The 15,267-nt window shown below is 34.3% G+C and overlaps 1 protein-coding gene across 1 annotated transcript in view; it reads right to left on the bottom strand.

The window, feature by feature from the left end:
* LOC113234906 (zwei Ig domain protein zig-8-like) overlaps positions 1-6,680 on the bottom strand; it is a 53,376-nt gene extending 46,696 nt beyond the window's left edge. The window contains exons 1-2 of the mRNA XM_026470427.1: positions 6,599-6,680; positions 4,386-4,603 (exon numbers count right to left, since the gene is read on the bottom strand). Coding sequence (XP_026326212.1) covers positions 4,386-4,603; positions 6,599-6,680 — 300 coding nt within the window. The remainder of the gene's footprint in view (positions 1-4,385; positions 4,604-6,598) is intronic.
* Positions 6,681-15,267: the final 8,587 nt, after the last annotated feature.

The following is a 15,267-nucleotide window of genomic DNA, read 5'->3' as shown; positions in this document are numbered from 1 at the left end:
TTAGCTTAGGAAATAAAGTGGGTCATGCAAGTATAATAAGCTGATTAGGGAATGCTTTTTACGATCGATTTTTGACAAGGGTCTTATACGGATCATTTAAGCATCTTATACTTTAAAGCATCCTATGCTTTAAAGTATAAGATGCTTAATAAACTTGAGCTTTATAAAAGTAGTTGAAGGAAAATTGGTTGAAAAAAAAAAAACGTTGATTAAGGCTGTATTAAATAATTTTTAACCGACTTCAAAAAAAGGAGGAGGTTCTGAAATCGACTGAATTTTTTTTTATGTGTATGTTACGCGTTGATTTGTAAATCGATTTTGATGATTCTTTTTTTGTTGCCCCCGTACCTCAGGAGTGGTCCCATTTAAATTTGAAGAAAATATTCCACCTTTAAGGTTGGCAAACTTAATAATAATAATAATAATAACAATAACGCACACACTCAACATTGCCCCGCACTAGGGAAATCCTGTGTCGCGGGTGCTATGGACAGACACATAGACAACCACAAATTACACCCAAACTCACGTTTGGCAGTCCGGCATGGTAACCGTTCGGCCACGGAGGCAGTCAAACTAGGGGATGAATGACTTTTGAGATCGGTTTTAGCACTCTGTACTGAGATAATATTTTAATTGCTAGTTCATCTCTAAATCCTATTTCTTTACATACAAACATTACTGTGTTATATCCATTTTTTGTTCCGCTAAATGCGTGAGTTTGCGTAGTCTGATAATAAAAGACAAAGCGATTATTATTCGTGTGGTACTCGATTACAATACGATCAATCTTACAATTTAATGTAACTTAAACGGTCTTTGTTATTCATTAACGCTCGTGTTACACTTCTTCGACTTAAAAACTGAATGGCTTTGAAGATTGATTACTTAAGATAATATAGATTTTTTCATACTGTTTTCGCATACTAGGCGCTAGTTGTTGAAATCCAGGAACTAATACCCAGTAAGACCAATTTGAAAAACAAACTTCTATTTTGGTTGTAGTATTTTTTTAATAGTATGAAGTGACGGCAAAAACAAGTCGTGTGCCTGATGGTAAGCTATACGCCTGTCCTTAACAGTTGCAATGCCCCTCAAAGCTTAAATCGCAAAGACCTGAGGGGCACTGCCACTGCGCCCGTCACCCTAAGAAACCGGTTGAGTAATTTCACCAGCACCCTTACCCTTAAAAACCGGAACACAGTGATGCTGAAAATACTGCTTGGCGGTAAAAATAGGTAAGGTGGCAGTACTACCCTGTATGAACTCTGTTACAAGGACTTCTACTGCTACTAAAAGTATGGATGTACGGGATAGTATACTCCTAAAAGCAAGTTTGCTCGGAGACTCAAAGTAGGAAATTCCAGACAAGGTAAAAAAAAATTCAGGTCAAAAATAATCCTTATTTGTTTTTATATAATTAAAATAATTCTTAATAACCTAGTGTAAGTAATGCGTAATCACGAACCAAAATTCTAAAGTTTAGTGGTATAAACTTTAGAACTTTGGTTCGTGATTTTGTTTTATAGCGGAAACGATTGAAATATTCGTTTTTGCTCGCAATTGAAGTGAAAAGCAAAGTTTTCACCTCAAGACTAAAAGCAAATACACACTCTCGGAGTAATAGACACCCTCAATAAAGCCCGAGTGGCTAACCAACCTCACCAACACCAACATACTCGTATTGGCTCGTTTTAATCCCTCGATAAAAAATATACTATTGCAATAAGGTTAATAAAGTTTTCTTATTCTTATTCTTAATGATTATGTTTACAAACAGAAAAATTTTCGTGGAGCAGGTGAGACTTGAACCCACGTTCATGCTGCACCGTAGCAATGCTCTAACCATCTGAGCCATAGGTCCAGTTACGAATTCGTGCAAATTCTCGTATGTGTGTTATAGATCTTTGTACCGACTTTTCAATAAATACATTTGATCGAAAAGCGACAGCGGCGTCAGTTACAACTATAAAGGTACCGGTTGCGGTGAGAAGGGTATTCAAAAATCTCTCACTAGATGTCACTAGCGGCGATGAATGCCGAAAGCCAGTACAACCGGGTTGACGGATTTTTTTTTGTGTATTCATAATCATAACAAAACCAGTGGAGTTATTTTACAAAAAATCTCAATAAATATACTATTGTAATTTAAAAAAACTTGTACCTACTTGAATATCCTTGTTACTACAAGTTGAGAACCAAGTTGACTTTTCTTATGCATAAAAGGAAGATAAGCAACTTTATTTGAGTCCACATTTAATAATAATTGAATATTTTAAAGTAAGTTACAAAGCCCATTTTCAATTTAAGAAAAAAACACAATTGAAAATCAATATACATAGGTTTTTCCAGCAAACATTCGAATTTGTCACCTACAAATTTATTACAATATATAAAATAATATTTTGGTATATATAAAACAATATTTTTTCTATAAATCCCCACTGCGTAGCAAGTACAAAGTTATGAGGATTTCTGGAATAAAATTTCATAACATATTAGGTTCCCTACCAGTGGACATTTGTGGAATAAACCGAGTGAGCCAAGCGAGCGTGTTGTGGCAGTACCCGGCGATTACCAGAAGCGAATTTGTTTGCATTTCTGAACATGTTTCATAAAAAATATACCAATTAAGCGTAAGGTTAAAAATATTTACACACTCCGAAATAATGTAACATTTCACTAGTATTACCTATACCGTCTATGCATTACGTTAGTTAATAATTAAGTCTAATCTTCGTTTTACTCAAGGTATTGTATACACAATGAAATTTAACTTTTTGTTGTCATAAAATTCCTAATTATATCACATGAGTAATTTTATATAAATTTTGAAATTGAAATTTTATCAAATATCGTCATACCAAGTGAATATAGATAAATTATTTATTATATCAATCATTACACAACCGGTTTTTAACGCTTTTATCACTAAAAATGTATTCTATATGAGGAATTAATTCAGTGAATTTATCAGTAAAATGTAAGTTTTATATATTCCATTGACACTGATACAGCTGCGTAGGGACACGAACAATATTGAGTATTCCGTTTGATTTTGTGACGCGTCATTTTGCGTGCAGCTATCTGTACAACATATCGAAATGGCGGTACTTAAAGATATTTTTGTCATTTAGGCAAGGCCGAGCGAAGACAGAAATATACTTAGCAACGGAAGATGTGGTTGAGATGTAATGTTTCAAACAGATGACTTTATGCGTATAAAAAAAAGAAAAAAGAAAAATAAGAATAATAATAGAGAGTAAACAGATGACATCTCCATAACATTTAACGTCACTGTGAATGATAACTAAAAAGACAAATTAGAAATCGATATTTTTCCATTAACTATTAATTTCATTTTAACTTATCCAACTGAAATACAAAAAAATATTGTTTTTTGTATTATTTTTATATTTGCTCTTCTTATACCCCTATATTTTACGTATATTACAGGTGTAAGTATTGATTTGTTTGCAAAAACAAATATACGAGATTTAGATCCGAAAAAATAGTTTCATTTACTCTTTGTTTCTTTATTTCTTAAGTCATACTATTTGTATGAAAAACAACGCAAGGGTAATATTTTCTACCGCTGAGTTTATATGTGGTAAATTATTTCGGGTTTTCGTGTATCTTCACCGAATGTTGTTTTCGTCGGTGTATATTTACACCGATTTATGATTCTTTCCAGCACGCTCTTTCCTGAAGTTCTTCATTCACCCTAACTTTTATTTGATATCTTAGGTTTATTATTCTCATATTCACTATACTGGACTTGGAATGACTATGTATTCGTAAAAAAACAAAAAAACGAAAATGCTGTTGAAACTTTGTTCATGAAATAAAAATAAAGTATTTAAAATCGACATTACGCATGTATGGTATTCTGCTTTGGCATTATAAAACGAAGGGACCTCATTATGTGTATGAATGCATACTTGTTATGCACAGTACCTGAAATTGAAATAAAAATCGAGCATCGCTGTTGATTTACTAAAATACGACGAAAATCGAAATCAAAAACAATTTTTTTTTTATTATACCAAGTGACGGGACGAACAAGTCATGTACCCGATGGTAAGCTGCACGCCTGTCCATAACCGTTACAGTGCCACTCAGAACTTTAAATCGCTTATATCTGAGGGGCACTGCCACCGCGCACATCACCCTGAGATATAAGTTGACAAGTTCCGTGTGCCTGTAATTTCACCAGCACCCTTACCCTTCTAAACCGGAACACAGTAATGCTAACATTACTACTTGGCGGCAGAAATAGGTAAGGTGGCAGTACTTCCCTGGACGAACTCTTTGACAAGGACCTCCACTGCTATTAAACGTCTCACTTTTTTCAATCTAAAATTATTTATTCTGTACACTCTTACCGCTCTATCAGCTAAGTTCTTCACTCTGCAATGTAAATAAGCTGGTTGTCCGACGGCCGCAGTGTATTCTCTCTTCGTGGTATTATCGAAGTAGGGTCCCACATGTTCGTTGGTATCAGTGGTGTTGTCCACCAGGCCGCCGTCTGTGGTGGTGCCGCTGCTTGGTGGATGGATGATTATGTGGTCGATGTCATCGACCCCACCGAAGGATGTGCCTGCTAAAGAAAAGAAAATAATTTTTAATACAATTAAAAAACAGGATGACAATATCTCGAGGATGTACAAAGTAATAAAAACGATTATAGCGCAAAACGCTTCTAATATAAACTCGTTACAAGCGATATTGTTAATGTGTATTTCCTAGTGGGAATAAAAAATATAACACGTATAAATTGGAGACAGGTTTGAAGTTAATCTACTTTAATTCTCGACCTTCTTTATTAAATAATTTTCGGTAAGAGTGGCGAAGTCGCAATTTATGACAAAGCTCGTTAATGAAGAAATATAAATGAATTAACAATTGAATTTGTAATGCAATATCCAAATTTTAGTAGAAGTAGTAGAAGCGTATTTGATTTATATTTTTTTATATAACCATGTGTGGGTGTGGTTTTAAATATAATAAGGTTAGGTTATAGGGTACATAAATATAAATTTAATTAAGGAGTTCTTTACTGTTGGTGACTTGTGCACTGTGAATAGACACCAATAGTTTCAGGAATACTTTTTTATTATTGCTAACTCGTAATAGTCAGCTGAAGAAGTGACTTATAAATAAATAGATCTGTTACGGACACCGATCCACGCACAAGAGCACTCCGCGCTGACCCGCCTGTTCTCTAACATCGTTACTACTTGAGAGACCAATAGTTGTACTTAAGTAAGAACATTTCAAGCAATAAACGTAGTTAGTAGTCAGTAGTAAGCAGTTGAACAAGTTTCATTTCCGATCCTGATCCTGAGAAAAGCAAGAACCTGAACAGATATGGAAGGAATCAAGCAAGTATTTCTGGCACAATGAGATATACGCTTAATTCATGCCCTATCTAGAGAAGCCTAGAAGTAACTATAGATAATATTTCTTGATAGGCCCATGACCATTGTTGGGTTTCTATAAATGAAATAAATCTTTTCGTACAAAAGTATTTTATTTAGTAGTTTAAACAAATAATGCCATAACACGTGTCAACAAAAAGAACAACGTTTTTTTCAAAGCGCAAAGGCAGAAACAATTTTATATTCAACCTTCCACCTCGCTTTGATTATTACATAAGATTAACATATACAATACGCATTAACATTTAACAAAGTATCTGTTGATAAAGATTATTTTAACATGTCTGCTAAATTATCATTGCTATTAAAATAAGTAACAGTTATTAAATTATTTTTAACCAAATCTTCAATAAAATGATGTCGAATATCAATATGTTTCGATCGCTTACTATTTTCAAAACTTTTAGTAATACAAATCGCTCCAATGTTGCCCATCTTAATATAAGGAATCACATTACATCCAAATTCCATAGAAAGACCTTTTATATTTTGTAACTCACTAGCAGTAGTGGCAGTCGCAATTTACTCTGCCTCGGCGATCGACAACGCTACACAATTTTGTTTACGTGAAAACCAAGATATTGCTTTATTATTAAACAACACAACACTTACACTTTTCCTAGATAGTCTATCATCTGCCCAATCAGCGTCAGAGTAAGCTTCTAGCCTGATAATATTATCACTATTTCTCTTACAACACAGTTCATGATTTTGAGTATGTTTTAAGTAACGAACCACTTTTTTCGCGCTTTTCCATGTAGGTACTCTCATTAGGTTTATTTAAAAATTGACTGAAGCAAGATACTACAAAACTGATATCAGGGCGTGACACAGTTGCCATGAACATTAAATTGCCAATTAATTCTCTGTACGGTACCGTTCATATCTATTTTAAATTTATTCTCTAATCTGTTAGTCGCATGACATCTTTTCATGACAGAGGTTCAAAGAAAGATTCTACGAAAAAATTTAGTCGATAACTTTTTTATGTTGATATAGGAGAGTTATAAATTTCACATTTACATAAATTTTGTTTTATGTAGTTCGTGTTATTTTCATGACTTTCATATAATAAAAACACGTTTGACTTATGACCACACGCGTCATGTGGTTCGCTGTAATGGGGTGCACGAAAGGAGCCTCTCCGCATGACTTACAATTCCTTTCTTGTATGTCTGGAGCCTTCTGGGCAACAATCGGCAAGTACCTTAAGTCCATTGGCAAATCCTTTCCAACCATTGATTTAACTAAACAAAAAAAGGTCAGTCTTGCAGAAACCTTTTTAAAAAAATGCCGTGCTTATGCCCGTCACAACTTGAGTACTTATGAGCGACGTACAGGCGGAGGCCGAGAGTTGCGAAACGTGGGAAAACTAAATTCCGTTGCCCACCGTACCGAACTCGCAACGAGAAATCCGCAGGTATTAATAGGTCCCCGATTCTATCCCCAAACCTGAAAAGTGTTACAAGTGACGAAACGTTTAATACTCCACTAAAACTTCTTTTATCGGATAATTAAATCTACAGTGTCGATGAGTTTCTTTTGAAACAATTTGAAATATTTTATATTCATTATTATTGTTTGCGTTAGTGGCGATCATATTATCCCATGACAGTGTATTTTTAATTGTAATATTGTGACATTGATAATATGAAATAAATGATTCTAATAGAATATTGCATTCGTTGACAGCTCGAAATCTTATGAATTACCTAATGCGTTTCCGATTACATTTTTTATTACAATCGATTCTATTTATGAAGAACTTTTAATCGTGAATTTGAGCGGGTTCCAAACACAAGATATTGTCTGATGTTGCGTTTGACAATTTGTGTACTCAAGAATTAATAACTAACGTTAATGAGGTTTCAAGTGATGATTCCCGTTCATATGGAGAAGAATCCGACGGTACATTTATAATAAACAATAAGAATTTATCATAATTATTTATAATTTATTTCATTTCATTATAATTTATTAGACAGGTAGGTTTACTAACTTGAATAATGTTTGTTTCATAATCTGTTTGCTCGCTAAATATCGGAGCTAAAGCGCACGTCGCTTTACTAAAATTAAAAATAAAAGAGTCCAGAAAGTATTGCATTTTTGTCTAAGGTAGTATGTCAATAATTACGAAACTTCGGAGGCATGCATATGTCAAAAATTTGGTTGGACGAAGTATAAGTATTTTAGTATTTTCTGTAAATACTTCTCTTACACATACTCCCAACACACTCACTTGCAATTCACCAACACTATACATACTGTCAAACACAAAATGTAGGCCAATAGCATCGCGCCTTTGATGTAGTACAAATACGGAATTAAAAATAATACCCGACTCATTGCTCCACAACCACAACCCAGGCAACCAATGAAGGGGAAGGAGAAACGTAAACTCATCTCTGGAGCTGTTTCGTCAGTACCACCGAGACGAGACCAGTGCGACGAGGACAGTTTTTAAAAGGTGTCAATCATCTGTTGCATCCAACAGTACCGACGACGTTACTATACGTGTCACGACTTCATTACTCCATAAAGTCTGCGGACATTGTGGAGTACATACGGGTGAAAGCCAATGTTGCCCCGAGGTGCGAGCAGTTGGAGTCCCGCCACAATGTGCATTTGAATTAATTTGTGGTGAGAGTGCCAACTCAACATCTGTCGACCTTCGTGAAGGAGAACTTTTGTCCGAAGAAGGGTGTCATTTCCGTTTCTGAGGACGATAACGGGACACCAACGTTGCGTCACACGTCGCGGACTATGAGTGTAAAGATGTATGTTAATATATAAGGTACTTTATGTATTTATGGGTTTTTTCGAACATGAACATAAATAAATAAAAAAGATAAAAAAAATTGAAATAAATAAGAAAAAAACGGTAATAAATAAAATTATGTGGCTATATTATAGTACAAAGATACGAAGCACTTTAATGCATGACGTGAGTTCTTGAAAACATCTCAGACGATGAGGCATATTGTAATTAATGACTGTGTGTTACTCAGAAGCGAAATTGTTAATTTTATTACAATTTTTCGTCAAGGACGTCGACACAATCACGCATTGGTTGAAGAATAATTACTCTGGTGGTATAAGGAAGTATGGCGTGGTAATTATAAATGTTTTTGTGACAAAGTAATAATGAAATATTTAACGTATAATACAGTTGAACAAAGGAAAAGATAGTATTTATTTTAGCTTTTATTCAAATAATTATAGTAAACTTTAAATTTATTTCGAAATTTCTTGACACTTAGGCAAAGTACGATCTTTCAATGCGAAAAACTTTATTATTATTATTTATTATTACTTAATAGTTTATTGTACAGGAAAAATACAACAAGTCACAAAGAATGCAAGCGAAAATAAAAACAAAAGGTTCTGCTTATTTCTAATAGAAATTTCTTCCTGCAGACCTAAATACACTATAACTAAAAGAACGGGCATATGTGCACAACAACACAAGGAAAAAAAATAAAAAATAATATTATATATAAAATTGTTATAAATTATATACATACTTAGATAAATACATATTTTATAATATAATACCTAAGATATGGATGGAATAGTAGATAAATAATGCTCTCTAACACTCACTTTAAAAATAGCTAACGATTTACTTTCGAGAACTGTAATAGGAAGTGCATTCCAAAGTCTGACCACATGAACAGTGAAGGAGTGAGAATAGAAACCGGAATTGAAGCATGGAAAAGATAACTGGGACCTAACAAGAGAGCGACAGGGTTTATCCTGGGACCTAAAGAAGCTGAAACGCTCTTTCAGGTACCCGGGAGACACAGGGTTATGTAAAACATTGTAAAGAATGGAGACAATATGCAAATTCCTGCGGAGACGGATGGGAAGCCATTTGAGTTGACTGCGGAAATGTGAAATTCGGTCATATTTACGAAGTCCAAAGATGAACCTTATACTTTCTTAACTGACTATTTCTTCTTAGCCAATTTTTTTTATGATACCATGTGACGTGACGCACAAGTCGTGTGCCTGGTGGTAAGCATTATATTATAAAAAAAGCAACGCGCCTGTACATAACAGTTGCAGTGCCACTCAGCGATTTGAATCACAATGATCTGGGGGCTCTGTCGCTGTGATATAAGTTGACAAGTCCGATGTGCCTGTAATAAATTTCATTAGCACCTTTATCCTTTCAAACCGGAACGTGATGCTGCTCATACTGTTTGGCGGCAGACGTAGGTAAGGTTGCAAGACTTCCGTCGACGAACTCTTTCACAAGGAACTCTACTCCTACTATTAAGTCATAGTTCGTTATATTTTTTTTTTTTAAATTTATTTATTCAAAACCAACTTAAACTAAAAACTTATATTAAGACTACTTTCAAAAACCCTTCAAAGGGTTTAATATAAATATCATAGTCTTAATTTTGGATGTCAATTTGCAATGTTGTCGAAATTTCTGGTTGTTACCGCGCTCTGATTCTACATTATTTTTCATTTTATTACGTATTACGCAAGAGTTAAGGTTTGAATTACAATATATTTTTTACCTAATAATTTTGTAAAATTAATAGGCTATTGTGATAGCCTGAATTAAAAAATGTATAATAAGGATACCTGGAACGTTTAAGCCTGTAATTTTTCTGCTTGTTTTTTTGTTCTTTATACAGAAGGTTAAATATATTGAACTTATTCCATAATGTAGGTATTATTACGGAATTCAGTTAGGTTATTGGAAACTTTTATTGCGAGATCATTTTGATAACTGTGAATTTGCTATTCACTTGAGGTATAATAGATAAAGGGTATTGTTACAAACTTAAATGACGTACATAAATTGTAGCGTGATGTGCGAATACACACACACACACGCACGCACGCACGCACGCACGCACGCACGCACGCACGCACGCACGCACGCACGCACGCACGCACGCACGCACGCACGCACGCACGCACGCACACACACACACACACACACACACACACACACAGTAAATGATGTAGCCAAGCCAAGCAGTAATGTGAACTTTACTGCATTCCGGTTTGGAAGGGTAAGGTTGCTGATGAAATTACAGGCACATGGGACTTGTCAACTTATGTCTCTAGTCGTCGAGTACTGTGGTAGTACCCCTCAGATCTTTGCAATTTAAAGTTCTGAGTGGTACTACAATTGTTATGAACAGGCGTGGCGCTTACCACCGCCTGGTGTTACGAATTGTTCGTGCCGTCACTTGTTATCATAAAAAAAAGATTATTTTACAACGGTAGTAATTTTAAGTACAAATATAATTATTTTCTTTTAATACATTGCCTCTCTCTTTTATGATCTTTAAGATATCCAGAAAGGTGAAACGTAATAACCAAAAAAATTTCAATTCTTACGAGTTATATTTGAAATTGTCACATTAATTAAATGTTCATTCGTAAGGCATACCTATTCACAAGTAAGAAACTTTAGGTGTTGCTCTTTTTTAATAAATAATTGTACATAGCATATATTTTATTTAATTAAATAGTATGATATTTTTCTACATTAATTATTCATATATTTTTTGTGAAAATACTACACTAGTGTGTTATTATAAAGGAAAATTCCCTCGATTCGATTGTATTGAAACCGGCGTCCGTTTGCCAAGTAATATTTTGTTAAGTAGCTCCTTCTTGGCGAACAGACGCTGGTTTGAGTCCAGTCCAGGGAATTTTTCTTAGAGTGGTTCGGTATTTTACTTATTTCAAAATTATTATCGATATAATCTGAAAGAGTTAAACGGGTCATGACCATGAACTTTTGTAATTCAAGTACGAAGAAACTGGCACTTTCCACGGAGTGCATTACTTGGAGGTTTTACTTTGTATTATATTGAGGTATGTGGAATATCAATAATAATAAATATTAGACAACATCACATGCGTTGCTCTGATCCCAGCGTAACTAATTCCCTGGTGCTGTCAAAATCGGAAACAACGTCGATACCACAAACACCCAGACTCGAGACAATGTACAAAAGTTAGTTTTCTACATTGGCCCGGTCAGGAACTGAAGCTTGGACTTCAGAGATGGCGACACCATGAAAACCGGTGTGCAAGCCATTGAACCTCTGAGGTCGTCAAATAATTGTTTGTTTCTTTTAAGAAAATTCTTGCGGACTTACAGCTTGACCAACACGCCCAGCAAGCTATTGGACTACAATGTTGATTATAAAATAATAATAATTTGAATAATAAAAGTGACAAACACAAAACAATACTAACAACAATTTGTATTCTAAATAGCTTTACAATAATATTAATTAACAATTATTATTTTATTTATTATTTGATACAGATATTGTAATATAAATCTATACATAGATAGAGTGGTACTTGAATGGATACAATGAAATTCTACGCATTGTCCAATTCTGTACTGTCTAGGTACACTTTACATTCAGAGAGCATTTTTTGAATATTAATTACAACGTAACTGACAAACCAGTAAAAGTAACCAATTAGAAAAGATAACATGTTTTCTTTGCTACAATATTTTTTGCAGACGCCTAAGGCTTGATTCATATCACCGAGACGCAACGCAACGCGACGCGGCGCTACGTTAAAACGAGCAATGCAACTGTAACTTTATCATCTATATAAAAATAAGACACTTTTTGCTGTTTGAAGAAATGTACACTTTATAAAATAAAGAATATGTTCTTTAGTATATTGCATTTTATAAAGTGCGCCCGCAACACCTCTCTGGAGCCCGCCGCCCCTTGATCGAGCTTCGTTCGTAGTTTTTGTTGTTTGAAGAAATGTATACTTTATTTAGTGGAGAATATGTTGTATAGTATATTGCTTTTTATAAAGTGCGCCTATCTCAGCTCTCTGCAGTAGTTTGTTTAATATAATGTACCACGTAACGTAGCGCCGCGTCGCGTTGCGTTGCGTCTCGGCGATATGAATCAAGTCATAGTTGATTTAAACAAAAATGCTTAGAGACTACAACAATTCAAGAAAACGTTTTTCTATTGAATGGATATTAACGGAGGTAAGTTATGCTGTTTTTGTAATTTGTAAAGTGTATTTTTTGTTTGTCCTTTTCCGTTGTAAAAAAATTAAAATAAATGTTGGACAGTTTCGTAAATGTATGTCTTTATTTCTTATACGTAAGACTGTACGTAATAAGTGACGATGTAGGTTTTAGCGTCCAAATAAACTATGAATTATTAACTAGTTTCACCATTTAAAAATTCATTATTCTTTTTTTAATGATGGGACAAACAAGGTCTAGTGTAAACGAACATGCCAGCCCATAGCAGTTACCAGTCACCCGAAGACATAAGTTGATTAGTCCCATGTGGCTGTAGTTTTACCAGCACCCTTATACTTCTAAAACTGGAATGCAGAAATAGGTAAAGGTAGCAGTACTTCAAGTCAGTACTTCAGCCAATTACTCCAGTGTTCATAATTGCGAGATTTAAAAATACCTACCTGTACCGCTAACTTAAAAAAAAGAAAATGGCGGTAACATTTTGAACTAAAGTGTTATGCCTTTTGCTTTTTCGTCGCGAAAATGAGTGCCAGTGAGAAGAGCGAGAACGAAAATACAGTAATATATTCAAAATACATATGCAAACTCATCAGAAGTTCAGCAGACTACCTGTATAATGTACGTGGAAAAACAATAATAATTTCTTTTTGCAATTGTCCTAACACGTCAAATATTACTTTTAATATTAATTAATATTTTTCTACTTTTCCTCTTCTTAGTCTTTTGTTATTTCCTCACATTGTTTGAGAAAAAATCTATACATGCCTCGGCGGCAACGGGGATTCCTTGACTCATACTCGGACGAGTTGCAGAGGCCGGGAAGTAAGGGATTGCTGGACAGCAATCCCTCACTTCCCGGCCTCTGCAATAATGTATTATATTCGTAACATTACCTTACCATTTTGTAGTAACTTCTCAGGTACGTATTTCTGGTACAAAAAATTGCGAAGCCTGTAAATGAAAAATATTTTATTTTTATCCAAGTGGATTTCATAAATATTTAATGGCACGTTTTCTTCTATTTATGTTGTTTGCAATCCGTAAAGGTTTCGCTTCGAAGTCATATAAATATTTATCCAAGAGATAGGTAAATAATATCTGAATGTGTGCGATTTTCTCTTTCGCATGTTGGTTCTAATATGGTTCTAATATTAAAAATTATGTTGCAGTTGTAATGTATACTAAGAGCATTTGCGCATTATCTTCTTTATTTATATTTTATTTATTTATTATTTACTATCAGTTCCGAATCCAAGAAATGACGGTCCGAAATATCACAGGAATAATTTTATCGCAGGTGAACGTGCGATATTGGTATTTTCTCTATATTCGAATCGGGCTTAGCGCACAAGCGACATCCGAAGTGGGTCCGAGTTTTCTAGATATGTATGTATATAGTCTCGGATTCTGAACTAACACGAATCGGATGCATTGTGTAAACGCGCTTAGGAATGGCACGTTTAGTATAAAACTATATTTCATTTAAAGATCCATTTCATTCACAAACCGAATTATTAAACGTGACCGAGTTGACAAATCGAGCTCCTACTCTCGAATAGTAATACGATGGGCGGAGGCAGATTGGTAGAGTGGCTGGGGACTCGGGGGGCCAAGTTGATCGGCCCGTCAGTCGACTGAAGACAACCAATTTGAAAGTATTTTGCAGTAATGAGCGAAAGTATAAGTTTTGGTATATTTCGACACCAGCAATCAATAATGCTAACTTAAAAATGGCTACTTTTTACCAGAGGCCGTAAAAGGAAAACGATATATATATTGCGATATTTTTTTTAATTTTCAGATATATATTAATGAGTTTGTTACCTACAAGTTATTCATTATATATTGTAAAATATATGCTTATAAATTTTGTATTATTTTATAAGTTGAATAATTTGGCATCCAAAATGCAATATCGACAAAATTTGAGTGAGGGTTGTGTTAATTGCCGGTGTCAATTTAAAATATAAGGATTTATCTGTGAAAGTGTGTTGGACTCAATACCGGTCTACCCTCATTTCTGTAATATATACTTTTTAATTTATATGAAATGAATGTGCATTTCGTACTTCGTACAAAAACTAAGTATTTTTAAAGAATTAGTCTTAATTTTATGCAAGGATGTAAACATAAGAATTTTGACAAAAAATTTGACAATACATTTTAAATGTACAGTTTTATTATTGATTTTTTGTGAAGTAACTCTTACTAGTTTTTAATTTTTATTATGATTATATTACTAATACAAAGATCGAACACATAAGGAAACTTTTTCGACCCGATGGGACTTGAACCCTCGACCATACAGCATCGTATTTGCTCTTACCAACTGAGCTACGGGTCAAGGTATCGAGTTGTCGAAATTATCCTTTGTGTTTTTGTTAAAGATCTTCATCATTCATTCGGCTTTCTGAGTGACATCTGGTAAGAGATATTAGATCCTTCTTCACCGCAGCTAACTGAACGATGTTTGTCTATACATTCTTGCAGTATCAAAACTGTGATTCAAGAATTTCAGGTGTTGATGGAAGTTGATAGTGTTTTATTTGAAACAATAAAAAGCCAAAGTTATCTGCGTGGAGCCTAGCTACAATAGAATCAACCTTGCAACCTAGTAACTGTAACGGTTTACGTTAGTCGTTAATGTTGTTGTCACATTCTTCGTTTTAGAAACTCATAAATTTGAAGATAAATACCTTGTATAGGGTGTCCCAAAACTCAACATTAAGCAGGCACCGGGTGAGAGGACCTGGCTCTACCCTGATATTTCAATTCAATTCAATTCAATATTTTTATTTCAGAAAATAATTTCCA

This window comes from Hyposmocoma kahamanoa, unplaced genomic scaffold, assembly GCF_003589595.1.
Source record: "Hyposmocoma kahamanoa isolate Upper Pololo Valley unplaced genomic scaffold, ASM358959v1 86, whole genome shotgun sequence".
Lineage (NCBI taxonomy): Eukaryota > Metazoa > Arthropoda > Insecta > Lepidoptera > Cosmopterigidae > Hyposmocoma > Hyposmocoma kahamanoa.
This window is presented reverse-complemented; position numbering and strand designations above follow the sequence as displayed.